A 27541-nucleotide genomic window follows, 5' to 3' on the forward strand; every position below is an offset into this window, starting at 1 on the left:
CGCTGACATATAAAGCAATTCATTATCTATATCAAAGCTAACCTCTGAATCCTAACAGCCACTGGAATATTATATTTCATGCTAGGATTGCAAGTCTAGGTTAATATATACATCCCTCCAAACCTAAGGACACTGTGTCACACACTTAAATATGAATTTATAATAACTAGCTTTTTGGTCTTAAGCAGCAATGCATTATGAAATAGAAAACACATAGCCTGATTCTCTGACCTGTGAATTGGTAGCTAGATCAGATTAAGCCGGAAGAGAAAAAAAAATCTTTTTCTTTCATATTGTGAGTTTTCTGATAGCAAGGGCTACATCTATGTCAACACCCATGACTGATCCCTGATGTGACAGTCAATTCAGTGTGTGCTGTGACTGTCTTTACAAAAAGTGAACAGCCAACGTGTATGGTCTCTTTAGTCACAAATATTTATGCTACTAGGTAGACTGGCTACTTTAACAGATGGAGTCATAAATCTGTCAAGTCAATCAAATACTTAGTATGATCAATTATTATTTTTTCCTATTGTGATTATATATATGACAAAAAGCTGAAGGCAGTTTTTACATAATCATCAATTTGTACCCAAGAGGTAAGGCTAAGCATTTTGTAGATGCTCAAAATATTAATGATATCAAATATCATCTGATAGCAATTCATGATTCATGTAATGCATATGTAATGTATCAATATATCCAAACAAGAAAAGCAGTTTTGTGATCAGTGTAATATAGATTCCTATAAATAGCAGAAGTTAAAAGATTTTGACTCAAAGCATCTTCTGCTGCTAAGACCTGGACAGCATTATGCTAAGTGAAATAAGCCAGTCAAAGACAAGTACCATATGATTTCACTCATATGTGGAATCTAATGAACAAAATGAACAAGCAAGCAAAACAGAGACAGACTCATATATAGATGGCAGGCTGACAGCTGTTGGGGGTTGGGGCTGGGTGTGGGGGGTGGAGCAATTAAGCACAAAAGAAAAAACTTATAAGACAGGGACAACACTGTGGTGATTGTTGTGGGGAGTGGGCCTGGAGGGAGGTGGAGGAGGGTGTATAGGGAGGATAAATGGTGATGGACAGAGACTTGATTTGGGGTGGTGAACACACAATGCAGTGTACAGATGATGTTTTATGGAATTGTACACTTGAATCCTATATAATTTTGTTAACCAGTGTCATCCCAATAAGTTTAAAAAAATAGTACCAACACACAGTAAACATTCAATACATGCTTGTTTGACTAACACTTTAGGTGCTCAACCTATGTATTCTAGAAGAGCATTACATGTATTAAAGATAACATGAAATAAAGCCATATTACACATGTCCACATTAAATGTCCAATAAACTCTTGACCAGGTGGGTTTTATGAAAGTGGTTTAGGTGCATAATGATGACAACATTCTATCTAATAATAGACAAACATGGTAATTAACCGTAGCTCCAACACACTTCCCATTGGCTAATCAGGGTGATATGCAAATTAACTGCCAACAAAGATGGCGGCTAATTTGCATACTACAGGCAGGGTAGGACAGCTGCAAGCCGCCATTCAGGCCCCCCTGTGCGTAGGGGCTGGGCGGGGGCGGGCGGGAGCTGGGGCAAAGACAAGCGGTGCCGTTCGCTTTGCCCTAGCCCTCACCGGCCCACCGGAGACAGGGGGCCCACTCCTGTGTGCAACCTGGGGGCAGCCGGGGGATCAGCAGCATGGCTTACCTTAGCCTGAGCCCTGCCCACCCACCGGGAGCCAGCCAGCTGAGGGCCAAGAAGGTAGGATGCAACCCTGGAGCGCTGGAGCCACCCGGGCTCTCCCTGTCTCCCACACTTCATGAATGGCAAGTTTCCACGGAAGCAGCGGCTGCGGGACGCAGAGCAGGAGACAAGGGAGTGGGCCGAGCTTGGCTGGGGCTCGGGCTTGACGGAGGGCACTGGCATGGAGGAGATCTCCCCAGCGGGTGGCGGCTCCCCCTGCCACCAGGGAGATCTCCTCTGCGCCAGTGCCCTCTGTCAAGCCCAAGCTGCACTCGGCCCGCTCCTGTCTCCTGCTCTTCGTCCTGCAGCTGTCGCATCCGCGGAAATTTGCCATTCATGAAGCGTGGGCGGTGGGGAGGAGGAGGCACCTAAGAAGTCCCCAGCCTCAGGTGGCCGGAGCTGGGAACTTTGTGCCGGGGTGCTCCCGGCGTGGCCATGGCAGAGGGGAGCTGGGACTCTGGCCACTGCCGCCGCCGCCCCCCAGCTGGCTCTGGGCACTTGGTGCGCTGGCTACTGCTGCTGCTTTGGCTGCTGGAAGCTCCGCTGCTGCTTGTGGTCCAGGCGCAGGTGGCGGGCCAGGGTCCTGGGCCAGATCAGCAGCCCCTGCCGCTGCCGCCTCAGCAGCAACAGAGTGGGCAGCAATACAATGGTGAGCAGGGCCTGAGCCCCGCCTGCCCACCGGGGACATGGGGCCCTCTCTGATAGATAGATAGATAGAGAGAGAGAGAGAGAGAGAGAGAGAGAGGCAGAATTTGGCACCCCACATCCCTCCCTCATTGACCACTCCGATTCCAAGCCAACGAGGGCTGCCTTCAGGCCTCAGCTCCAGGTCCCTCACCCCCACCCCAGGCCCGAGAGCACAGTGCTGGCCAGGGGCACCCAGGGGTTCGGGAATGTAGCACTAGGGGCCAGCATGAGTTTTTTTTTTGGGGGGGGGCTGTGTTTACAGCGCCAAGTTCCCCACTTCTGCCCTGGCCTGCGCATCCCTACTCCTTCCCCTCAGAGGCCCAGCTCCTGCCTACATGCTTGCTGGTCAGGCCCAAGTGCACTGGGGAGTGAGCCATGGTGATCGGGATGGCCGCTTCCTGGGATGGGATGGCCAGACCACAGGGATTCATGAAGGCGATGAGGCCCATGGGGCATGCGCAGACCTTGGGTGGCAGGGGTGGCCGGCCTAGCCCAGTCTGGCTTCAGTGTGGCCAGTGGAAGCCCGAGGCCACTCCAACCCCCATAGGTCCAGGGCAGATGGTGGCTCAGTGGAGAGTGGTGTCTCCATGCATGATGGCCAGGGGCAGCTGTGAGCTGCTGCAACCCCGCCCCATGCTTCAGGGAGGGGGAGAACGCTCGCAGCCACCAGCACCCTAGGCTGCACTGACTGTGCCTCAGCCTGCCAGGTTGGCAGGGTCCAGAGCAGGTGAGCTGCTCCCTTCCCCCAGTGGTAGAATAGGGAGTAGAGTGCTGGGTGCAGGGAGGGGACCTCAGCTGGGATCCTCCTGGTGTGGGGAAGGGGCCCAGCCTGGGCCCAGTGGGGAGCTTAGGAAGTCTGGATAAGCAGGCGCTGGTTCATACCAACTCTTACTCTTCCGTCTTCCTCCAGCTCTTCAAGCTAGCCCCCCTGCCCCACCTCTCAGGGGAAATGGGCTCTGGGTGACCTCCCTGAGCTCAGACTGTGGACCCAGACACCTCAAGGAAGAGTGCCCGGCCGGGCCTGGGCAGGGGCCGGTGCAGAACTACTAGGGTACAGTTGCTTCGGTGTCTCAGTGAAGTTTGAACTGACCCAAGGAGGAAACCCGAGAGGGGAAAGGCCAGGAGGCATGAATTGCCAGCACTTTAGCCACTTGAAAACAGCTCCACTTGGATTGTGAGGCGGTTGTATGTTCAGCTGAGAAGTGAGGGGACTGAACTCTACCATCGCTGGGCTCCTGTCAGTCCAAGGCCCAAGCGTCCACCACGACAAGGAAAGAACAGAGCGAGGGGCCCGGAGGAAGGGAGGACAATTGAAGAAAACCATGTCTAGACTTTCCCAAGCCCTCTCCTTCTTTCTGCTGCCTACAAGAGTCCCAGGCCTGGCCACAGTTCTGTCTCCACCTTTTAGTCCCCTATTCTCCAACCGCAGAGGAAAGAAATAAGGAAGGAGTCTGTGCTGCCTTCAGAAAGTATCTATATACCTGATCGGCTAGTTTCCTTACACAGAGGGAGGCCAGACTGCGGCTTAGGCCCGCTCCCCACAGGGACATCAGTAGAACATCCTGTGAGGGCTCCCAGACTGTTAGAGGGGGCAGGCTGGGCTGAGGGATGCCCCCTGAGTGCACAAATTTTTGTGCACCAGGCCACTAGTCTTTTAATAAAAATAAATTCTTATATGTGGAGGTAATACTGAAAAATATACACTGATAATATTCTGATGTAACTTCTTTATTATTTATTTATTTATTATTTATTTTTCTTTATTGATTAAGGTATTACATATGTGTCCTTATCCCTCCATTTCCCCCCCCCCCCACCCCCCCACTTCTGCTCTCACTGCCCTGGTGTCTGTGTCCATTGGTTAGGCTTATATGCATGCATACAAGTCCTTTGGTTGATTTCTCCCCCTTACCCCCACCCTCCCCTGCCTTCCCTCTGAGGTTTGATGGTCTGATCGATGCTTCTGCTACTATAACTTCTTAAGGGCAATCTTAAATAAAATGCTGCATTTTAACAAGTACAATATTCACAATTTTGTTCTTAAAGATTAATAGAAACATTTCTATTTATATAGCTCCTGTTGTAATGTAAGGAACTTTAAACACTCCAAATATTACTACATCTAACTTTTCTTGCTAACTGATGGATCAAAGCTATAATAAATTGTTAACCATCTTTTGGTTTAAAAAAACATTAGAGAATAATGTAAAATAAAGTAGCTAACAGATAATTACTATAATTTAACATTTTTCTTCAAAATTCTTTACATCATAGCAGTACATTATATAAAATATCTTACCTCTACCAGATGGTAGCTTTCAAGAATTAAATACTTTTTTGAAATATCATTTTAATCATTTCTGAGCTTCATTTTGAAGATGTTAATTAATTGGATTTAAAGCAGTGTTCTGTTTAAAAAATTTTAATAATATGTCTAATTTTTGTCAATGTAAATAGATGATACTACATAGACTTGCTGCTTAATTCAACTTTTCTAATGAATGTTACACTACTATTGATATACAGAAACATTGGAAATATGTGAAAATATATTTAGATAAAATAATGTGATAATATGCTATACTTGAGAATAATAAAGCTATCACTGGCAGATCAAATGTCACACACACAATTTATTAGTATTTGGAGTATGATGTTTCTTATAAGGTAGAATTGGTAGCTAATTATTTGGCTGGTAGGAAATCAATCAATGTTGAATTTTTTTCTTTAAACCAGTATTACATCTTAGTTAACAACTTAAAACAGAGACTGAAATGTATAATACACACACTATCTTTTATTCAGTAAGAGACACTACTTCAGAATACACTTTGTTTCTTCATCTACCGCTCTTCAACTGTAGCTATAGGCAAGAATAAAACCTCACAAAATATTTGGTCATCTATTCTATCTATCTATCTATCTATCTATCTATCTATCTATCTATCATCTATCTATCTATCTATCTATCTATCTATCTATCTATCTATCTATATCTATCCATCATTTTATTGTCTATCTATCCATCATCATTTTATTATCTATCTATCTATCTTTCTATCTATCATCTATCTATCATCTATCTATTTTTTTTCTGTATGATAGTGCCTTTGCTCCTACCAATTGAAAGTCATTTCCTATTTTTGCAGTATTCCTGTCAAAACACATAAGAGTTGGGGGTGAGTGGGACTTGAAGAGTAAATGTACAATTCAGTTTCCATCCCCAGCTATTTCACAGGTTGGAATGGACCAGGGAAGGCAGCCTCCAGCCACACAGTTGCAATATGTCATCTTGCACATTTCTCATCTATTCTTAAAATATTTCAGTGGTAGATGCCAGCACTCTTAAGAAATTCTTATCTCTGTTAGTCATCAATATTCCTTTAAGTCATGTTTCGGTTTATTTTGGAGTACTGTTTAAGCTTGGACCAATGTATGAATTATAATTAGGATAACCCTGGTTTAGGTACTTGCCATTACCAATGCTTTATAGAAAACAATATTTTACTGAAAATATGTGAACTTGAACTACTGAAAGCTTGGTAATTAAAAACACTAATTATATCTAGGCAACCTCTTATCTGGTTCTCAGTCATTTTACACTATTCATTGAAAACCTATTATGTGTGTTACTATGCCAGGAACCAGAGACTTCAAATGGAAAGGGAGAGACTCATGACACACTTCAGTTCTTCCTCAAAACAACCGTTCCAAGGAACAATAACTGACTTTCCATGAACAAAGGTTCCATGGAAAAACATGTTTGAGAAACTGTGGGTTAAACAATTGTTCACATATCTATTTGTGTAAGACTTTTACAGCTTCATAGCAAATAAGAGTATATGTGGTATTTTCTAAAATTATTTTACTCTGGATTCCCATTTTCCCTCTACAGAATATCTTAAAGAGCACTGTTGAATAAAAACACTTAAGAATCATCCCAAGCAAAGAAATCTCTTTGTTCATGTTTTGCCTTCTCAATGACTATTCTGAAGTTGGTACTCAATCATTGTTAAATGAATAAAAGGAGATAGTTACTATACTACATGGCAGAAAGTAGTAAGTGTCCTCACTGAGGTACAAATAAAACTTTATGGAAATTCAGAGGAGGGAGAGAATTCAGCTGGGAGAAACTATATAAGGTTTAATGAATCAGGAAATTTCTGAAGGACAGGGGCATTTGAAGATAAAAGAAGGGCAGCTGAGCAGAAGGTCAATGGGAAAGGACCCGGGAGCATCTCCAGGCTAAAAGTTATTATACTTGCTCTTTTTTACACATTGAATAAAGCTACATTCCAATAGAAATCTTTGCCACCTAAAATTTTGTATTTTAAAATCCTTACAAACTCAGGAAAAACTATTAGAAAAATTGAAAAGGAAAATTATACTTAAATGAATTTATAGTCTGATAGGACAGTACTAAACAATACTTACTGCTATTAGGGTTGTCTCCAATGATATGGTGTCGCCCACTCCAGTACCAGAGAAGCAGGGTTGCATCTCGAGACCCTGACACAATATAGCAGTCCCCACCTATGTATGATTCAGACCTGGCCAAGCAGGTGACCACATCCCAATGGCCAAATACAATCTGAGTTAATTTCCCTGAAACACAGACACAGCAGATTTAATTCATTTCCTATTTTTCTTTAAATAGCAAGGGCTTTATTTTACTATATTTGTGAAAAGTGACCCTATAGACCTACAAATTTGTAAGGTAATTAAATTATAGCGACAGACTTGCTTTCTTTAATTGCTTCTGAAAAATAATACAGTATTATCACTTGGGATTTTTTAAGAAAAGGACTTACAAGATAACACAATGATGATTTTTGTTTGAGCCAGACTAAAGGGAGATTTAAGGTCTTTTACTGGATTTGATTTGGAATGAGACAACAGTCCCCTTTGCCCTGTGAAATCAGGGTTCATGCTAAAGTTCAGAATGGAGGGCATGATAAATAGTTAACTTATAATGTAAACATTTAATTTGGATCTTGGCACTCAAGATAAAAATGCCTACATTATTATGATTTCATATTATGATTTAAATATAACAATAGGCATTTTGAAGAGAATAAGGTATTTCAAATTGAAGGGTACCTGTTTCTGTAGAATAAACTCTGAAACTCTTATCCCAGAATCCACAGATGAGAATATAGCGATTATCCGCTGTGACCACAAAACAATGTGCATTGATTTGGATACTCTGGTCAACAAGGTCTGTGATCTGCCGTTTGTTCACACCAGAATTATTGGCTAAATGTAAATAGAAAAAAAAATATTTCATACAAGTCTCATCAAGCACTTATAGAAGTAATAATTTTATACTTCATTTGTGTAGAAAAGTTTTTTTTAAGGGTATATAGGTTAATATTTTAATATTTACCCATGAGGAATATAAACTTTTTTAGTAGCAGTGATTATTTATAAACCATATTACATATTTAAAAGTGTCATAAATGTAAATTCTTCCTCCACCAATAAATAAATACAATATAAGGAATTCAAGATAATGACTTTAAAACAATAACAATATCTAAATGCATTTAATTTCATATATGTTTACTATACACAAGTTCATTAGTGTCCACAAGTTTAACATTAATGAGGAATAATACTGTCTAAGGTATACTATATCAGGAAAAAATATCTTAATATTTGCCTCAATCTGTCATTTTCTGATAGCATTTACAATTCATGTAAAAACAAGATAGAGATTTGAACAAGGGATGTTGCTGTGTGGGCAGTACACAGGGAGCTTTAGGTAAGCAACTTTAAAGACTTGGATTGTCAACAAACAGAAGGCCTTTCCAGAATGGGCTGGCAGGGGACCAGAGGAATAAAAAAGATGGGAGAGGAACTGAAGAGGAAAGGGACAGGCAAAGAGTCAGTGGACAGAACTGGGATCTGAATAAAGTCAAGAACACAGAAACATGATCTGATTTCCCCAGTGCCTGTCTGTATGCCAGCCTATCCCTTACTCTACACCACCCTATCAGGCTAAATCCATGGGCTGAATTCTAAAACAGAAAATGTGATGTACAAGATCACTATCTCTCTCTAACACCAATTAAATCTATGTGCTACTATTTGTGGAGATCTACTAACACTATAATAATATTTACTAAAGAAGATACACAATAAAAAAAAACTGTGCAAGAACGGTAGCAAAGAAAATTAAAGATCCTAAGTCCCTTAAACACTATGCAAGTTATATATATATGGCTAATATGCTAAGTGTTTGACTGTCCGGGTAATGACATCATGTAGCAACTCCCAGCTTCCTCTCCCTAGCAACTAGCCTCCTTGCAGTTTCTTCAGCCCAGCAACACGACTTGCTTTAGAACCAGGTGGAAACATTTCACACTGTAATCAAATGTCTGTGAAGCATTTTCCTGTGCCTCATCTCATTTGATCCTCACAGAAGTCCTAGAATAGGTAGATAGGAGACTAGGTGGAATCCTATTTTCTTTTCATTAGCCAGAAAACAGAGATTTAGAAAGTTTAGAAACTTGACCCAACTGAAAAAAAGTAAGAAATGGTGGACCTTGAAAATGACTTCAGGTTTTCTCACTGCACAGAACATAGTCAAACACTGCTGCAGTTAAATGTTTTACCCTTTGGTCTCCCTGTGTGCTTTACAATAACAATCTGATATTTACTGCTGTGTTGCTGACAATTACCTGAAAGAGAATTTGGGGTGCTTCCCTGGGCTGGAAAAAGTTGAGCTACATCAGAAAGCAGGTCTAATTAAGCAAGTTTATTCTATATCTATAAAAGGCTAAGTTAACTTGCACATAGCATGACACATATAAAGCTCTCACTGGAGCCAATCGCACATGTGTGTTTCAATCTGTCATTGTTGATCATGAATTTAGTTGACACATCTATTATGGAGAACGGGTGAATAGCAATAGTAAAATATTTCTACTAATTAATTTCCTTTCAATGTGCATGAATTTGTGCACCAGGCTACTAGTAATTATATATAACAATATAATTGGTCCTTTATTTATTCTAATACATTAATTTTTCCATGGTTACACTCTACTTGTATGTGATATTGTTGATGTTTCTTGGTATAGCTAGACTCTAAAAATATTCCTGGTACTAAACCTTATATCTTCCCAAAGACATATAAATGCTATTATATATAGGGGTATACCTGACTGAAATGGTTGTCTCTATCTTATTTCTGGATTCAGAGATAAAGGGTGAATTAATATAAGCAAAAAGTACTATAACCTGTATGTAGCTTAATATTTCATAGAATTTTGATTATTTTCATAATTTAGTTTTCTACATGATCACCTGAAATAGGCAAAACCAACATTAGTATTATAAACCATCTTGCAGATATGAAACTAAGGCCTAGAAAGATTAAGAGGCTTGTTCTGGATCATATGGTTAATAAAGGTGTATGTGATAATTTAAAATATATGTAATATCTTCTGCAAAGAGTTATAGCTCATGAGCTTGCAATTTATATGAAATATTTAATTTAAAAAATGTTTTAGCCCTACTAAATAAAGATTTCTTTAAAAAGATGTTTTTCAGTATTAGTTTTTTTTTAATAATCTCTTTGAGCCCTTATATTTTTTAAATAATATCAAGCTGTAAAAGACTAGTTTAGGATGAAAGAAAGAACAGTTTGGAAATATGTGCCTTGTTTAGAACCAACTCAAAATAACTTCCTAAAACATAAAGGAAAGCCACAAATAAGTGTTTAATACCAACAAAGTTCTTATATGACATATTATGATTTTCACAGCTCTTTACTGGTAATTTGACATTATTTGCACATAAATTTTGTGGCATAAAAATATTATTCAACTATCATTTGTGAACAGTCACCATTCATGAAAATATATACTTTTTTGTTAGCATACCAATGAGTGGATCCATTTCAATGGGAAGATGATGGGCTTGATCCAAGGAGTACCCTGGAGCTCCTCTGAGGCCTACAGATTAAACAAAAAGAGAAAACTACCATTAAATTATCAGAAAAGAGGCATTTCATAATAAGCAGTATTTTATGATGATTATACAAAATATACATTTGCTTAAAGGTTCTTTGGTAAATTCTTGTGAGAATGATTAAGTCCCACCACATGTCTTTGTAGATAGTCTTTTAAAAAATCATTACAATAGAGACTGCTAGTTTCCACTTAGGATGTAGAATGTAGAAAGCTAGAAAGAGTGTTAATATCATAACAAAAAGCTGGATAAAATAGATTATCATAACATTTCTTGAAACCAAAAGAGAGCTAAGGTTGCTGGGCAACTAATGAGGCTGAAATCTAAGAAAAGGCCATGCCTGCAAGCAGCGATCTGTGTGAGAACAGGTTCACCTAGACACGGGCAGAGGGGAGATGCAGCTCCCACCCAAGTGGGTCTTCTTTCAATATAGGACAAGTCAACTAAAGGCATAAACCTGAGCCACACCTCAAATCTTAAACTCAGTAAAAACTTCCTTCAGAGGATTAATGTTTTAGGGCTTGATTAAGGTCATCAGTCATAATTTATTACATGTGATTATCTAAATATATAAAAAGCTAATATGTTAAGTGTCCATCCGACTGGTCTCTATGACACGCACTGACCAGCAGGGGGCAGATGCTTAACACAGGAGCTGCAGTGATGTGCACTGGCCATTTACAGAGAAACAGCACCATGGACCTGGAGCCCACAAAGCAACACTCAGGACACAGGCCCTGCCACCACCTGGAGTGACACCCCACCAAATCGCAGCCAAAGCTGCCAAGACCCCATGGCACAAAATGAGGCACACAGCCCAGCCCAGCCCAGCCCAGAAATGGTAGCTGTGGCCACCAGTTAATGATGTCATGTAGCAACACCCGGCTTCCTCTCCCTAGCAACTAGCCTCCTTGCAGTTTCTTCAGCCCAGCAACACGACTTGCTTTATAGCCAGGTGGAAACATTTCACACTGTAACCAAATGTCTGTGAAGCATTTTCCTGTGCCTCATCTTATTTGATCCTCACAGAAGTCCTGGAATAGGTAGATAGGAGACTAGGTGGAATCCTATTTTCTTTTCATTAGCCAGAAAACAGAGATTTAGAAAGTTTAGAAACTTGACCCAACTGAAAAAAAGTAAGAAATGGTGAACCTTGAAAATGACTTCAGGTTTTCTCACTGTGCAGAATACAGTCAAAGACTGCTGCAGTTAAATATTTTACCCTTTGTTCTTCCTGTGTGCTCTACAATAATAATCTGCTTCATATTGATATTTACTGCTGTGTTGCTGACAATTACCTGAAAGAGAATTTGGGGTGCTTCACTGGGCTGGAAAAAGTTTAACTAAATCAGGAAGCAGGTCTAATTAAGCAAGTTTATTCTATATCTATAAAAAGGCTAAGTTGACTTGCGCATGTGGGATACATATAAAGCTCTTGCTGGCGCCAATCACACGTGTGTGTTTCAATCTGTCATTGTTGATTGTGAATTTGGTTGACACTTCTATTATAGAGAAAGGGTGAATAGTGATATTAAAATATTTCTTCTAATTAATTTTCTTTCAATGTGCACAAATCTGTGCACTGGGCCACTAGTATAACATATAATGTTTTGGAACAATTCTAAAGAAAAATTTAGTCCTTCATAATTTTCTCCCAATACAAAACATTTCTAGAGGCTAAGACTCCTGTAAATATTCATATACAGGACTGGGCAAAAGTAGGTTTACAGTTGTGAGTATGCGAGACACAGAGGTTATTCTTGTATTATTATTTATTATTGTACTAGAGGCCTGGTGCATGACATTCGTGCACTGGGGTTGTGGGGGTCCCTGAGCCCGACCTGTACCCTCTCCAATCTGGGAGCCCTCAGGGGAGCCCTCTCCAATCCAGGAGTTTCTGTCTGTCTTTGCAATCATATGAGTGAATTTTCTGAGACCCCAACTCAGTTTGGTTTGTTGCTCACAGAATAATAGAGGCATGTTTTTTTTTCTTTGCTTCATTGGTGGAGATTTCCTGGAAGTTTTAGGATATCATCCCTTTAATTTTTCCTAGACACTCTGATTTTACTTCTGTCTCTCACCTTTGCTTTCCCTCCATCCCCCACCAGAACAGTAACTTGTTTCAGGCTCACTTTGCTTTAGTGTCTAGGACAGCCGTGGGCAAACTATGGCCTGTGGGCTGGATCTGGCCCGTTTGAAATGAATAAAACTAAAAAAAAAAAAAAAAGACCGTACCCTTTTATGTAATGATGGTTACTTTGAATTTATATTAGTTCACACAAACACTCCATCCATGCTTTTGTTCCGGCCCTCTGGTCCAGTTTAAGAACCCATTGTGGCCCTCAAGTCAAAAAGTTTGCCCACCCCTGGTCTAGGAGATCCATCTGCCACCAAAACTATGATTCCCAGCATTCCTGGTGCTCCCCATGCTCTGGGCTTCCGCTTCCGGTGCTGGAGCTGCCACCAAAACTACTATTCCCAGAATTCCCAGTGTTCCCTGCAATCTTGGTTTTCCCTTCCTGCTCTGTCTCTGTCCCATGGCCTCCCACTCTGCCAAGTCCTCCAAGCCGACAGCTCTTCCTCTGTGCTCTCTGTCAGGCGGCTTGGGGAGCCAATTTCCCCAAGCTGCTCTACTCTCTGCCAGCTCTCCCACTCTGCTCTCTGCCCGGCTCCTGTGTATGCAAATTAACCTGCCATCTTCGCCAGGTTAATTTGCATACTTACTCCTGATTGGCTGGTGAGCGTAGCAGAGGGACAGTCAATTTACATGTTTCTCTTTTATTATATAGGATTATTTTCATATGAACGATTGTAAACCTACTTTTACCCAACCCTGTATATTTGAAGATGTTTGCTATACATTTCTGATTGAATGGAAGTAGTTCCACTTCATGTTGATAACATCACCAAAAACTGTAAAATAGGTACACTTAGAAGCTTTTAGGAGACTAAGCTATGGTATAAATGACTATTTTTCAGAGAAATACAGAAATAAATAGAATAGAAAGATTTCAGTTAATTCACCATGGCTCGTCCATTCAGTCCTGGAGACAGTGGGAATCCTGGAAATTCCAGGGAGATTGTAAGTGCTGAACTGGGCCAACTAAATAATTTGGTCACATCCACTTCTGTCCTGATTAAATAAGTATCAATATGTCTAGTTTTTATGACAGAATTATATCACTTCAAGATGAACTGGCTGGAACTTTCAGGAATAAGTTTGGAGAAAACACATGTGAAATTACCGAATAACTTAGATTTGTCTTTTGTCAAAGACTCTTAGCTTTACAAGGAGAAAGATGGTGTTTATCTTCTTCATTGCTGTATGCTCAGGACTATCTGACACACAGTGGCCATTCAAATATTTGCTAAAGAAATTAATGAGGTAAAAGAAAGAGGATTTGAAACCATTATTCAGAAAATGCGGATTCAAACTCACTTTTGTTTAATATGGGAAAACTGTTTTTTTCTGGGGGCAGTGGAAGGACCTGACTGATTTGAAGAACTGCTTCTATTTATCAGATATCTTGAATACTTGATCATCAGCTAAGCATTCTGTGAGCATCCTATGTAATATGCAAATTAACCCTCACTCCCTCACAAGATGGCTGTCTACAACCAGGCTGGCAGGGGGGTTAATGAGGGATGACCAAACGACTGAACAAGCAGGTTGCGTGGGGTAACCAGGCCAGTGGGGGGGGCATGAGGGGCGACCAGGCTGGCAGGGGGGCAGTTGGGGGCAATAAGGCCAGCAGGGAGGGCAGTTAGGGGTGACCAGGCAGGCAGGCAGATGAGGGATTAGGAGCCAGCGGTTCAGGATTGTGAGACCCGGAATTGGGCCTAAATCAGCAGTCGGACACCCCCCAAAGGGTCCCGGATTGGAAAGGGTGCAGGCTGGGCTGAGGGGACCCCCACCCTATGCACGAATTTTGTGCACTGGGACTGTAGTCAAAATATGACAGCAGCAGATAAGACAGACAAGGGTCATACAGTTAGGTCTGACAATTATTTACTCTGCTGCATTTTGGTGATAATTTGGCAGAGTAGCTTGCCTGCAGAAACACGTATCTTACCTTAATTGCAGTATTTAAGAACCATTTAGCAAGTGACTTTCTTAGGTGCACCTACCTACTGTGTTGTGCCATCGATTCACTGCAAACAGTCTGCTGCAGGTCACAGTCACCACAGCAGGGATAGTCAGGTGGGGCAGTGTGTTCGCTGCCACATGGGTTACTGGAGAATTTGATGGAAACTTCAGCACCATGATCACATCTTGTTGCATCTGATCTTTAAACATGAGTGGACTCTGTGGAAGGAAACACTGTTGAATAGAAAGGGAAGAGAGTGAAAGAAAACAGAAGGGATAACACAGTTAGTGAAAGTTCTAGGGAGCATGAGGTTAGCATGAGCACACAGAGAACAAAACAATGCTAATTTTGGTACTGTGAAGACAGCACAGAGAAAAGAGAGCAGGGACTCTGGTAGTCATTGATGGAGGACACCCAATTCTTAACAACCAGTCTCCATTTAAGTACCACCAGACTGCAATGTAAGAAGTTAGCTTATAGTTATGTGCACATGATGTAACATAAATATTCAATGCAATTAAAACATCCGGTTTGTGGGAAAATTATTCAAGTCAGTTACTGACACTGTTTACATGAAGTATAAAGTACATAGATTGATATCTTTATTTTTTACCAGGTTGACCTGGGGTCATGGCTACCGTCTATATAGTGAGAACTTAATAGACTCCATTGACAGAGCTTTATACACATTTCTACTGTGGCACTACTGACTGCTTATGGTCTGTGCCTCTTTTCCCCAATCTGTACTGTGAGCTTACTGAAGGCTAACCTGCTTTTAATTTTTAAATCTTTGTTTCTCAAACATCGAGCTTATGACTTGAGAGACAGTAGATACTATAAGTACTACTATTAAGTACTATAAAACACTATAAATGCTACTATATAAAAACACAAAATAGGGATCCTGGGAATAATCATTATTTAGTGCTCATCCATGTTTTGTAATTGCTATATATATGAATTCTCTGCTACATGAATTTAAAAAGCTTAAATTTTCTTTATAAATAGTTCCAAGCCAATTTAGTCTCTAACAATTTCCCCTAGGAAAGTAATGGAGTCTAACCAGGCATTAATCCAAGATAAATATTATTATTATTATTATTATTATTATTAAACAAAGAAAACTAACTCAGGAATAAACTCTTCTTCCAAAGCATTTCATAAAGTAAGGTGTTCAGATAGATCATCTTGGACAGTTTATTAAAAATGCTTCATCTCAAGGCTTGAGAATCCATATCTACACTTTGACTGGGTGTTTGTATGGGAAAGCACACTTGGTACAGACCTTTCTGCTCTGTCACACACAAGGACCCATTCAATCAGAAGAGTTCATTAGCAACTCATCAAGGGGATGAAACTAGTTGAGCCATTATAGAGAAAAAAAATGCTTTCAAACAAACATTTTATTTGTGTATTTCACTAGGAGTTTGTCTATTGACTCTTTGAAGGTATAGGGGATGTACTTATTTGCCTCTGTATTGGCAATGCTTACCATCATGTCTGACACACAGAAGGGGCTCAATACAAATTTGTTAAGTAACTGACAGAATAAATGAAAGGTGTAAAAATACTTCCATCACCACATAACAACTTAGAACTTTGTGTATGTCTATACATATTCCAGAGCTCTTTTTCCCAAATTAGGGTATTTGCTGTCTTGATAACTGTCTAAAAAACCTGGTAAGTTGTAATTCATTACATTTTTTTGCAAATACATTTTTATCTTCAAGCATTTTTTACTAGAGAAAAAATATTAAAACTCAGTTTTTAAAAAATCTAAATGTTTATCAGAAAATTTTTTATTTTCTTCAAATTAGATAAAGAAGGAAATGTTTACTATTTGCTAATAAGCTAAAAAAGGACTGCTTTGCTATTAAAATATTCACATTAAAATGAAAATAATATTATTTTTCCATTGCAAATGGAAAAGGAAAATTTAACTTAAATTAAATAACTAATGATGATTGATGACACCAGCTAATGTTTATTGAGAACTTATTGCATGCCAGGTGCTGGTCTAAGTGGCATACATATTGAGTAATGAAACTCTCAGGGATGATGAAATGTAAAGAGAAGTTAAATGTACCTTGCCTAAGTCACTCACTAGTTAGTGGCAGAGATGGTGTTTGACCCAACTATGGCTCTGGAGCCCTTGTTCTTAACCCCTCTGCTCGACTGCCTCTCTGTCATGACAATAATTACTTTTATATATCTTTTTTTAAAATGAACTACTGCCCTTATCTCACCTTGCCCAAAAAGATTAAATTGGACAATATGTTGTATTTATATGTTTTTCATACTAATGAATAAATTGAATCTAATTGTGGTGTGGGTGTACATAGACTGTATGTGTATGAATGAGTTTATGTTGAGGCAGAGAAGATGGCTATTTTTGTGAACCCCAAATTGAGCTAGCTTCAGCAGGACTTAAAGGTAAGAACTGCACTCTCTTCTCTGTTTCTCTCTAGAGTATCAGTAAATATCTAGGTAAAGCGTTAACCAATATATTGTGAAGTTTTAAAAACATTGCTAAAAATAACTTTTATTTGATCTATATCCAGCTACAAGAAAGAAAATTTCAACAAGCTGATATGTCTTACCAGGTGCATGGCAGAGCTCCGAGGCGGATGTGGCTCAATTAGTAACTGAGATGGTGTCTGTCCAAAGTTCTGTATCTGTGCCTCCATGGCCTGCAGGGGAAGGGGAGTGACTGTCATAATCAATAGGCATCAACTGGGGAGGTCAAGACACTCTGACAATGCAAGTGTATCCCAAGTCAGCCATGAAAGAAATCCAGAAAATTCACCGGGTGCTCTTCTCTCAGGGTGCAGAGTCATCCAAGTGTTAGTATTTTGTAGACAAGCTTTCATTTCCTTGCAGATGTGCTTCTGCTAACCAAGTCACTATTCTGACTTAGAAGCTGGGGTTAATTGTGAAAATGTTAACCTGTGAGAAAATGCATGCAGCTAATGACCAAAGAACACAAGAACCTGCTTAACACTAAATACAACACATATACCTCAATAAAGTCCTTTGTAAGAAGGAACATATGGAGGTCTCTAATGAAATAAGCTTCTGAAATCTTTATGGGAATAAATAAAATGAGACATAAAATCCACAGACAACACAAAATATAATTCAGAAAATCACATGTTCTAATAAACGGAGAAGGCAATCAGTAGAAATAACACTAAGACTTGTATAATGATTAAATGTAGCAAAACATTCACTACAAAAATATATTTTAGCATGCTATGCTGCTTTAGATGAATCCTGGAATATTATTTTAAGGTATAAATTTATTATTTTCAAAAAGTTTCTGAAATTCTAGAGAAAATTAACCCAAAGAGGAACCCATTATTTAAGCATTCTGAGCTATACAATATTTCATTATGGCCTATGTAGATGGAAATATTAATGAGGTTTTAAGGCTTCTAATGAATAAAAATAATTTTAGACCCCAAATTATCTAGACTGTATACTTTTATTGTATGTATGTCAAAGAGATAATCTTGAGAACTAGGTATATCTTCTATATGTAAATTCTACAGGCAAAATATTTCAATATATTAAGCTAGACTAATGGAAGTAATTTTCTAAAATACTATATGTAATTTAATTCAACAAGGAGAACCACATTATTTACTATGATCATTACTCTGTTACCATGCTAATTTCCACCCTAAAATGATATGCCATTTTGTTGCACATAAAAGTGAAATATGAAAATCATTGCTGAGTGCAGGTAAGTTGGTAGATGGCTCTCAACACAATATTGCCACTAATCATATCACTATCTACAATTCTCATTTATAAAGTACTTAAATTTAACAACCTGTCCTCTTAGGCTGCAATTCAAAAAAATTTTTTCAATAAAAGTGTGAATTTTCAAATTTACTAGCAATATTAACCATGACTACATCATTATCTGCCAGATTTTAGCATAAATGGGGCTTTGGTTCTTTTGCTTGCAGAGGCATTAGGATAAATTATTAAATCTCTTTAAGTGCTTCCCAATTTTAATGTATACATTTATTTGCATGGTGTCCACACATATGCAAAGTGTGACTATTTACCTTGATTGTACTCAAACGATAACAGCATATTTTATCTTCTCAAGGCAAGATTTATGATTATATAATGGGGAAGTAATCATTTCTGGCTAGGTTCACATTATTATTCACAAACTCTTGAGAATTATTGAAAAAAAGGAGTACTTTTATTGTTAAGCTGTCCTGATTAGAAAATGTCCAATACTTAGCTCAATGTATAATGAAGAGCTCAAGTCTCTCTAACAATAGATATTATTGCTTGTGTTTTTATTCTTCCAGAAAGAGGACCAGGGTGGGACTAGGGAGACAGGGATAAAATTAAACATTTAAATCTCTGGATCAGTGCCTTGAACTTAGCAGGTTCTTAGCAACTTAAATGTTCCTAAAAGGAAGGAATCAACAAACATGATTTTGCTTGACTTTAATGTTTTTCTGAAAGGAAAGGATTAAAATTATACTAGAAAATAGTATGAAACTGATTTAATTTCCAGAAATCTTCCAAATAGCTCTCTTCAGTGGGTCCTGTCTGATCCTTTTTGGACTGAGGTAGAAGACACATATATATATATGTCTTAAATGAATCTCAAATGGCATCAGGATAAATTTTAAGTTGTGATCAATCTCACCTTTTTATTAAGCAATCTATTCCTACATTGAACGTTTATTTCATATTAGGCTAAACTGAATCCCTCTTCCTTGTGATCTAAAGGTTCTGATTCTAATAACCTTTTAGCTATCTTGTAATTCTGCCTTCTAATAATTCTTTATCCTCTAATTAAAAAATGTATAAGTCTTGCCCTGGACAGGTGGTTCAGTTCGCTGGAGCATTGTCCTATCCATCAAAAAGTTGCGAGTTCAATTCCTGGTCAGAGCACATACCCAGGTTGCTGGCTGGATACCTGGTTGGGGCAAACAATCTCTCTCTCTCTCGCTCTTTCTCCCCCCTTCCTCTTTCACTAAAATAAATAAAAGCATAACCTTAGGTGAGGATTAAAAAAATACAAGTCTTTCCAATCTTGAAAGAGCATACTGTTTCTCCTAAGTTCTGTCTCTTGTCATTACCAACATGTATGTATGGGAAGTGAGCACCTACTTACTTTCTTCACCTGCTCCCCCATAATGTGTTTGCTATGTTCCCCCACTTTTAAAATGCCATCAATGTCTTCTTTATTGTCAAGAAGGAAGAGTGCACAAGGATGTGCAACCAATGGAGCATAGCCCTGGAGCAGTTATTCTAACTATTCCCTGATGGAGGGGAAGACGCCTCCCTTCAGGAGGATCTTAGGCAGGGTTCTACCTCCTTCCCAGACTTTCTAAATCAGCGGTTCTCAACGTGTGGGTCCTGATCGCTTTGGGGATCGAACGACCCTTTCACAGGGGTCACCTAAGACCATCAGAAAACACATATATAATTACATATTGTTTTTGTGATTAATCACTATGCTTTAATTATGTTCAATTTGTAACAATGAAAATACATCCTGCATATCAGATATTCACATTATGATTCATGACAGTAGCAAAATTACAGTTATGAAGTAGCAATGAAAATAATTTTATGGTTGGGGGTCACCACAACATGAGGAACTGTATTAAAGGGTCGCAGCATTAGGAAGGTTGAGACCCACTGCTGTAAATCATAATGAATGTCCTTCATATTCTCACAGCACCCCTCTCTATTGTGGAGTTCAACACAATTCTTCACATGACTGTTTGGTCTGAATCACTGCAGATCAGGACTATGATTTAGTCCTACAGAGTCCAAAAGTATTTGCTAAATTTAGAAGTGGGGCAATGGTGGGATATTTGTGCAAAATCTGAAAGGTTGCCTAGAAGAAGGAAAGCACAGTAGTAGAGAAAATTTCAGAGTTCTTTACCTTTTACAATTCAGTACTGCAAAAACAATTGACAAAGATTTGTTAAGTTGTTACTCTATGCCAATGGATACAAAATCAGATACCAGACTACTTCAGGAAGGTTTCAACCTCTAAGGTCATAAGATGAGTTAACAAATCAAGGCGTGTGGCAGGTAGAAGGACCATGGTGGAGGCCAGCTCAGAGTTCCAGGGAGCAGAGGGGAGTGAATGTATATCAGACTCAGAGTAAAAGTAGGAGTTAGGGACAGTAAGGCTATTAGAAGAAAGACTTTCAGAAAAAGGGCATAAATAGGTCTGAAGGTTGAGTAGGAATTAGCTAGTCCACAGCATTAAATATCAAATATTTTTTGCAATGTAGAATTTTTTCATTAATAATTTCCAAATATATTAAAACACCTTCAAATGACTTCTTAATGATAATTAAGTAGGCAGAAAAGCAAAGAAAAATGTGAACTAAGTTATGCATAGGGGAACAAATTAAGTGAATTCGAACAGTGTAATTTTCAGATTTCATAGTAATGTATGACGTAGGACTTTTATCCAGCTCTTTGTTTTCTCACTTATTTTTCACAAGCTCTCTCTAGTCATCTTCCACTGTGTATGGCTGCGTCATCTATGCCCTGAACAACACTGTCTAGTTAGGGGACAAATGAGGGATAAAATCTACCTCAATTGCCAGAAAAAGTAGCACCTTTTGTAATTCATCCCCCTAAGAGGGTGTCTTTTTTATTTGCATGAGGAGCCATATGTGCTGCACATAGCTGTGACATGTGCCTTATTCCTTTACCTGCTCCATGTCTTGTTTAATTGCTTTTTTTTCCTTCTTGACTTCCCTCCCAAGAAAATCCTGTCTCCTTTATGAATAAAGAATACATAGCTGGGATTAAATCTTCAGAAGAGGAAAAATATATGCGGTGGGGTATAAATACTATATGTGTGCCTATTAATATGAAAGACCTCACAGCCAAGGTAACAATAAATGCAGTGACAGTAAGTCAAAGTTCAGAACAATCTTCAAATACATTAAAAAATTTCTAAAAGAAAAAAAATTACTTTTTAAGTGAATGCGTGTGCATTTCCCCTCTCATTGTATTTACTAGTAGATAAAAACTTTGGTTAATCTTGTCTTTTCCACAATGCAGCTAAATTTAACCACATACATTTTTCTCCTGTAGAAACTTTACAACTTTTAATCTTTTTTATAGATGTGATTTAGTATTATCTTTCAGATGAAGTGCCATCATGTCTAAGTGCCATGAGAGAGGCAGTGTGAGGAAGCTAATAAGGTAGCTGTCAAGTGACCAGTTTTATCTATTTTTCTTGGTGTGTGCAATTTTTTAAATTGTTTTCCAGAAAAGTCAGCATTTTATGAAGTACTTCAGATTATGCTACTCACAATACAAAATTTCAGACTATGTCCACATCGCTAGTCAATTATTAACAACTAGAAGCCCGGTGCATGAACTTGTGCACTGGTTGGGTCCCTCAGACTGGTCTGCGTCCTCTTGCAATCTGGGACCCATCGCAGGATGCAAGTTTCAGCCTCAGGGATCAGGGCAAAACTGGAAGTCCGACATTCCCTGAGGGATGTAGTAGTGCGCTAAGTGGCAGGTGGCTGGGGAGGAGGCTGGCCCAGGCATCGCACTGCTCCCGCTCATCCTGCCCCCTCTATGCCTGCCACTTAGTAGCCCTGCCATGGAGGTGGGAGAGGCTTGCACAACCGCAGCTGTGCTTGCCAGCTGTGAACCTGGTGTCAGGTGCCCGTCAGTCAGCTGAATGATGCTCCCACTGTAGGAGAGCACTGACCACCAGGGGGCAGCTTCTGCATTGAGCTTCGGCCCCCCTGGTGGTCAGTGTGCATCATTGTGACTGGTTGACTGGTTATTCGGTCATTTGGGTGCTTAGGCTTTTATATACACAGATTTTCAGAAAATTCAAGAAAAAATTAGTAAAAGTGATTGCTTGGGAGCACAGAAAAAGAATTTCAAAAAATTTCCTCAGTATTATGTTATCTCACTGTACAGTTCTTACTCAGACTCATAGACAGAGAGTAGGCAGACAGCTCTGATGGGGGTGGGGGTTGGGGGTGGTGGGGGATTGAGAAAAACAGAAAAAAAGAGAGAGAACTCATAGGCATGGACAGCAGTGTGGTGATTGCAGGGTGGAAGAGGGTGGATGGAGGTGGAAGAGGGCATAGGGGGGATAAATGGTGATGGAAAAAATAAAATAAAATTTTTATTAAAACAGAATTTTATGTTACTGCTTCAAAGTAGATACTATTCTTTGTACCAAAAAAAGCCCCATAAAACTTTGACATAAAACTAAAAATATATGTGATTTATATCATCTTTCTGTCCTATCTCCGAGTCTACCAATTCTATACCAAATAGAAAAACAAAAACAAAAACAATGGGATTTTGAGAAGTCTGCAAGATTAAAGAAAAGATTACTCAATGGCAGACTATATTTTAATTCAAACTTTGCTTCTGGTGTATTGTTGTAATAAAACAAGATCATATAAAGCATTACTTTTTAATTCTGGAAAAACAGGACCAAAATAAATCAAACAAATAATGTCTTCAGTTTGTTAGTTCTTGCTTTATAGACATTAAACTATATAAAAAATTAAAATTTATATCCAATTGCTTTTAATTTTTCATAGATACTACAAAATAGAAGAACAAACATGGTTCCTTTGTTTTAATAATCAGCTGCATTAAGCTTAAATCTACACTATACCAGCAAAGTTATTAGAATATTTAAGCAAATATTTGGTAAGTCAATTAAAAAGAACCACATTTGTTTTAACTATCAGACTGTGCTAGAAAATATGAAGGAGTAGAGTCTGATTTGTTCATTTACCTGCCCCAGTGCTTGCTTTTATTCTTTTAGTATAAACATAAAAAAATGAAGAGGAGACTTAATCTTCCTGCTACTTTCTATTTCCTCTTTGCAATGATGATTTGTAATGATGATATTACATAATTGACTTAACAAATAATAAATGTGGAAAAAACAAGCATTCCTACCCATTGGATATAAAATGCTCTATCCGGAACATTTTTCTTCAAATTAGGTCAATGCCATTGGTGGCAAGGTCACTCAATTTTTCAGCAGGTCTTTGAATAATATTGTTTCATTAAATGTTGTTACTTTATAATATTGATAAGATGCTGTATGAACTTAACTTTCATTTATATCAATTTGCCTACAGTAGAAAGTGCTTCATTTAAAGTAGCAGAATCTACTGAAGATGTTAACTGAGGACTTACTGTATAACTCAGGTAGGAAAAGTGCAGGTATTTTTTTTTCTTTTTTGTTGATCCTCACCTGAGGATATTTTTTCCATTGCTTTTTAGAGGGAGTGGAAGGGAGGGAGGGAGAGTGGGAAGGGAGGGAATGAGAGAGAGAGAGAGAGAGAGAGAGAGAGAGAGAGAGATCCATGTGAGATTTAAGATATATTGACTGGTTGCCTCCCATATATGCTCCAACAGGGATGGGGTGGGGAGTAGGGAGTGAACCCGCAATCCAGGTACATGACCTTGACTAGGAATCAACTCATGACCCTTTGGCGTGTGGGCTGATGCTCTAACCACTGAAACACCAGGCATGGCAAAAGCGCATGTATTTTAATGTAATAGGTAGTGGCTGTCCTACTCTGGATGCTTTAAATAACTCTGCTCATCCTAGAGTAGTGACTTACTCAGGGGAAACATAGAGGTTAGCTGGACCATTTCCTTGCTTCTGGAGAACTAGCCTCCAGGCACTGCATCCCTGGTGCTTCTTGCTCTCTGGCTTCCCACTGCATTCAGCCAATGAAAGCTCAGGACAGGAGCTAGGAAGGTGAGGTATTTATTATATGGTCCCTGCTGACAATTTGGCAGCAGCTGGGATGCATTCCTCTACCTGAGGTCACAATTCCTGTTGAGTGACCACTTTCCCAAGGCTACTTCTCTTTCCAGTTTCTGGTAATGGCTCCCTCCCTTCCCTTGTAAACTCAGGACTAGGGATGAATATCCTTGGGTGATTCAGCTTCTTTTGTTCATCCACTTTATCCTGCCCATATCTCTGTGAATAAGACCATTATTAAACTCTCTTTGTTATCCTTTGAAAAATGTTTAAATTGCGGTAAATATACATAGCAAAATTTACCCATCTTAACCAGAAGGGAGTGCCAAAAAATATGCAAAGTGATGAACAGCAAGGACCTACAACCAAAATTATTCTACCCAGCAAAGCTATCATTTAGAACTGAAGGTCAGATAAAGAGCTTCACAGACAAGAAAAAGCTTAAGGAGTTCATCACCACCAAGCCAGTATTACATGAAAATGTTGAAAGGTATTCTTTAAGGAGAAGAAGGAGAAGGAGAAAGAGAAGGAGGAGGAGGAGGAGGAGTAGGAGGAGGAGGAGGAGGAGAAGGAGGAGGAGGAGAAGGAGGAGGAGGAGAAGGAGGAGGAGAAGAAGGAGGAGGAGGAGAAGGAGGAGAAGCAGGAGGAGGAGGAAGAGAAGGAGGAGGAGGAGAAGGAGGAGGAGGAGAAGGAGGAGAAGGAGAAGAAGGAGGAGGAGAAGGAGGAGAAGCAGGAGGAGGAGGAGGAGGAGGAGGAGGAGGAGGAGGAGGAGGAGGAGAAGGAGGAGGAGGAGGAGGAGAAGAAGAAATGAATAAGAATAAGAATAAGAATAAGAATAAGAATGAGAAGGAGGGGTACAAAACATGAACAATAAAATGGCAACAAATATATATCTATCAACAATTGAATCTAAAAATCAAAACAAATGAGCAAGGAATCTAATGAACAAAATAAACTGATGAATAAAATAAAACCAGAGTCATGGAAATGTGGAACAGACTGATGAATCTCATAGGGAAGGGGGATGGAGAGGAGCGGGGGGGTGGGAAGATATTAACCAGAGATACTAATTAATATGCATATATGCATTACCTATGAACACAGACAATAGGATGGTAAAGGCTGGGGGCAGGGCAGGAACCTGGTGGAGGGGGCAATGGGGGGGGAAATGGTGGTACATCTTAATACTCTCAACAATACCAATTTAAAAAATGCAGGGATTATATTTTTATTTGTTTTTTAATTTATTAATTATTTTAGATTAGTAAAACTCGTAATTATAAGAAGACAATTAAGATAGTTTTAAGAAACGTTTATCAGATGTTCTGTTGATCATTTCTTAATCATGTCTCAGAATACTTGGCCAGAAGAAACCTGAAGATCCCTCTTATGAAGACAGTTAGGCATCATGACACTTGTAAATGGACAACATTGTGTTACACCCCCCTCAAGTGCTCCCAAAGGGTGGTGTTGATATCCCTTGTCATATCAAATAAAGAAGTCAGAAGTAGGGAAAGAAAAAAAAACAAAGGATAACAAATTCATAGAATGCATAACCAATGCTTGTAGAGGCCATCAGTGTTGTCACTATGAAAACCCTCTCAGTGGTTCTCAACCTTCCTAATGCCGCGACCCTTTAATACAGTTCCTTATGTTGTGGTGACCCCCAACCATAAAATTATTTTTGTTGCTACTTCATAACTGTAATTTTGCTACTATTATGAATCGTAATGTAAATATCTGATATGCAGGATGTATTTTCATTGTTCATGACCCATAGGTTGAGAACCGCTGAATCATCGGGAAGAGAAGTGGGTTATTTTTCTTCCTTATACATTTTATTAATTCACCTTCTAGGAAAGCAAGCATTAGAGCTGTTTTAGTTAAAGACACATCTTTCAGGTTTGTTCCTGACAGACCTATCCTATCACGTCAGTTCTCTGTAGTAGCAAGGAATATTTCAGCAAGAAAATAAAGTGAAAACTGAAGTGAACCATGGGCATAGTTTCACTATAGCACATCCACAGGTATGCATAATTATTCCTGTGAGGAAAACAAAAATTGAAAATCAAAAAAATATATAATCTAAGAAGACCAAGAAATATTAGTAACAGATAATTAGACTAAAAACACCACATTTTTATGACTACTGGTAATATTAAATGTACTTAATGTTTCAGTATTTCCAGCATAAATGTGTATGTATTTATAAATAGATTGCATATCTGTTCTAAAAGTTTGAGAGCAAATTAGCCTTTTATGGTAGGCTTATATGTGTATACTTCACAATGTCAAAAAGAAGTCATGTAAATAATTTTCCAGTATGGCATTATCAACTGTAGATATTTTGATATAGAGATATAAATTATTATTATTATTCTTTAATTCTTTGTTTAAAGTATTACATATGTCTCCTTTTTCCTCCATTGACCTCTCCCTGGCCACCCCAACCCCCATCACATGCCCTAACCCCCCTAGTGTCTGTGTCCATTGGTTATGCTTATATGCATGCATACAAGTCCTTTGGTTGATCTCTTACCACTCCCCACCCCCCACCCCCGCCTTTCCTCTGAGGTTTGATGGTCTGTTCCATGTTTCCCTGTCTCTGGATCTGTTTTTGTTCATCAGTTTATGTTGTTCATTATATTCCATAAATGAGTGAGATCATGTGATATTTATCTTTCTCTGGCTGACTTATTTCGCTTAGCATAATGCTCTCTATTACCATCCATGCTGTTGCAAATGGTAAGAGTTCCTTCTTTTTTACAGCAGTGTAGTATCCCATTGTGTAGAGGTACCACAGTTTTCTAATCCACTCATCTGCTGATGGGCACTTAGGCTGTTTCCAAATCTTAGCTATGGTAAATTGTGCTGCTATGAACCTATATATCCTTTCTGATTGGTGTTTCTGATTTCTTGGGATATATTCCTAGTAGTGGGATCACTGGGTCAAATGGGAGTTCCATTTTTAATTTTTTGAGGAAACTCCATATTGTTTTCCACAGTGGCTGCACCAGTCTGCATTCCCACCAGCAGTGCACAGGGGTTCCTTTTTCTCCACATCCTGGCCACCCCTTGTCATTTATCGATTTGTTGATGATAGCCATTCTAACAGGTGTGAGATGATACCTCATTGTCATTTTGATTTTCATCTCTCGGATGATTAGTGAGTTTGAGCATGTTTTCATATATCTCTTGGCCTTCTGTATGTCCACTTTAGAAAAGTGTCTATTTAGGTGTTTTG

At 39.1% G+C, this 27541-nt stretch overlaps 1 protein-coding gene across 5 annotated transcripts in view; it reads right to left on the reverse strand.

The window, feature by feature from the left end:
- NBEA (neurobeachin) overlaps positions 1-27541 on the reverse strand; it is a 990744-nt gene that overhangs the window by 20864 nt on the left and 942339 nt on the right. For 4 of the 5 annotated variants that reach the window (XM_059684425.1, XM_059684423.1, XM_059684426.1 and 1 more), the window contains 5 exons: positions 17120-17209; positions 14560-14752; positions 10344-10415; positions 7555-7710; positions 6889-7059 (listed from right to left, as the gene is read on the reverse strand). In XM_059684425.1, coding sequence (XP_059540408.1) covers positions 6889-7059; positions 7555-7710; positions 10344-10415; positions 14560-14752; positions 17120-17209 — 682 coding nt within the window. The remainder of the gene's footprint in view (positions 1-6888; positions 7060-7554; positions 7711-10343; positions 10416-14559; positions 14753-17119; positions 17210-27541) is intronic. The other variant, XM_059684424.1, reaches the window with a different exon arrangement.

Source organism: Myotis daubentonii, chromosome 2 (assembly GCF_963259705.1).
Source record: "Myotis daubentonii chromosome 2, mMyoDau2.1, whole genome shotgun sequence".
NCBI lineage: Eukaryota > Metazoa > Chordata > Mammalia > Chiroptera > Vespertilionidae > Myotis > Myotis daubentonii.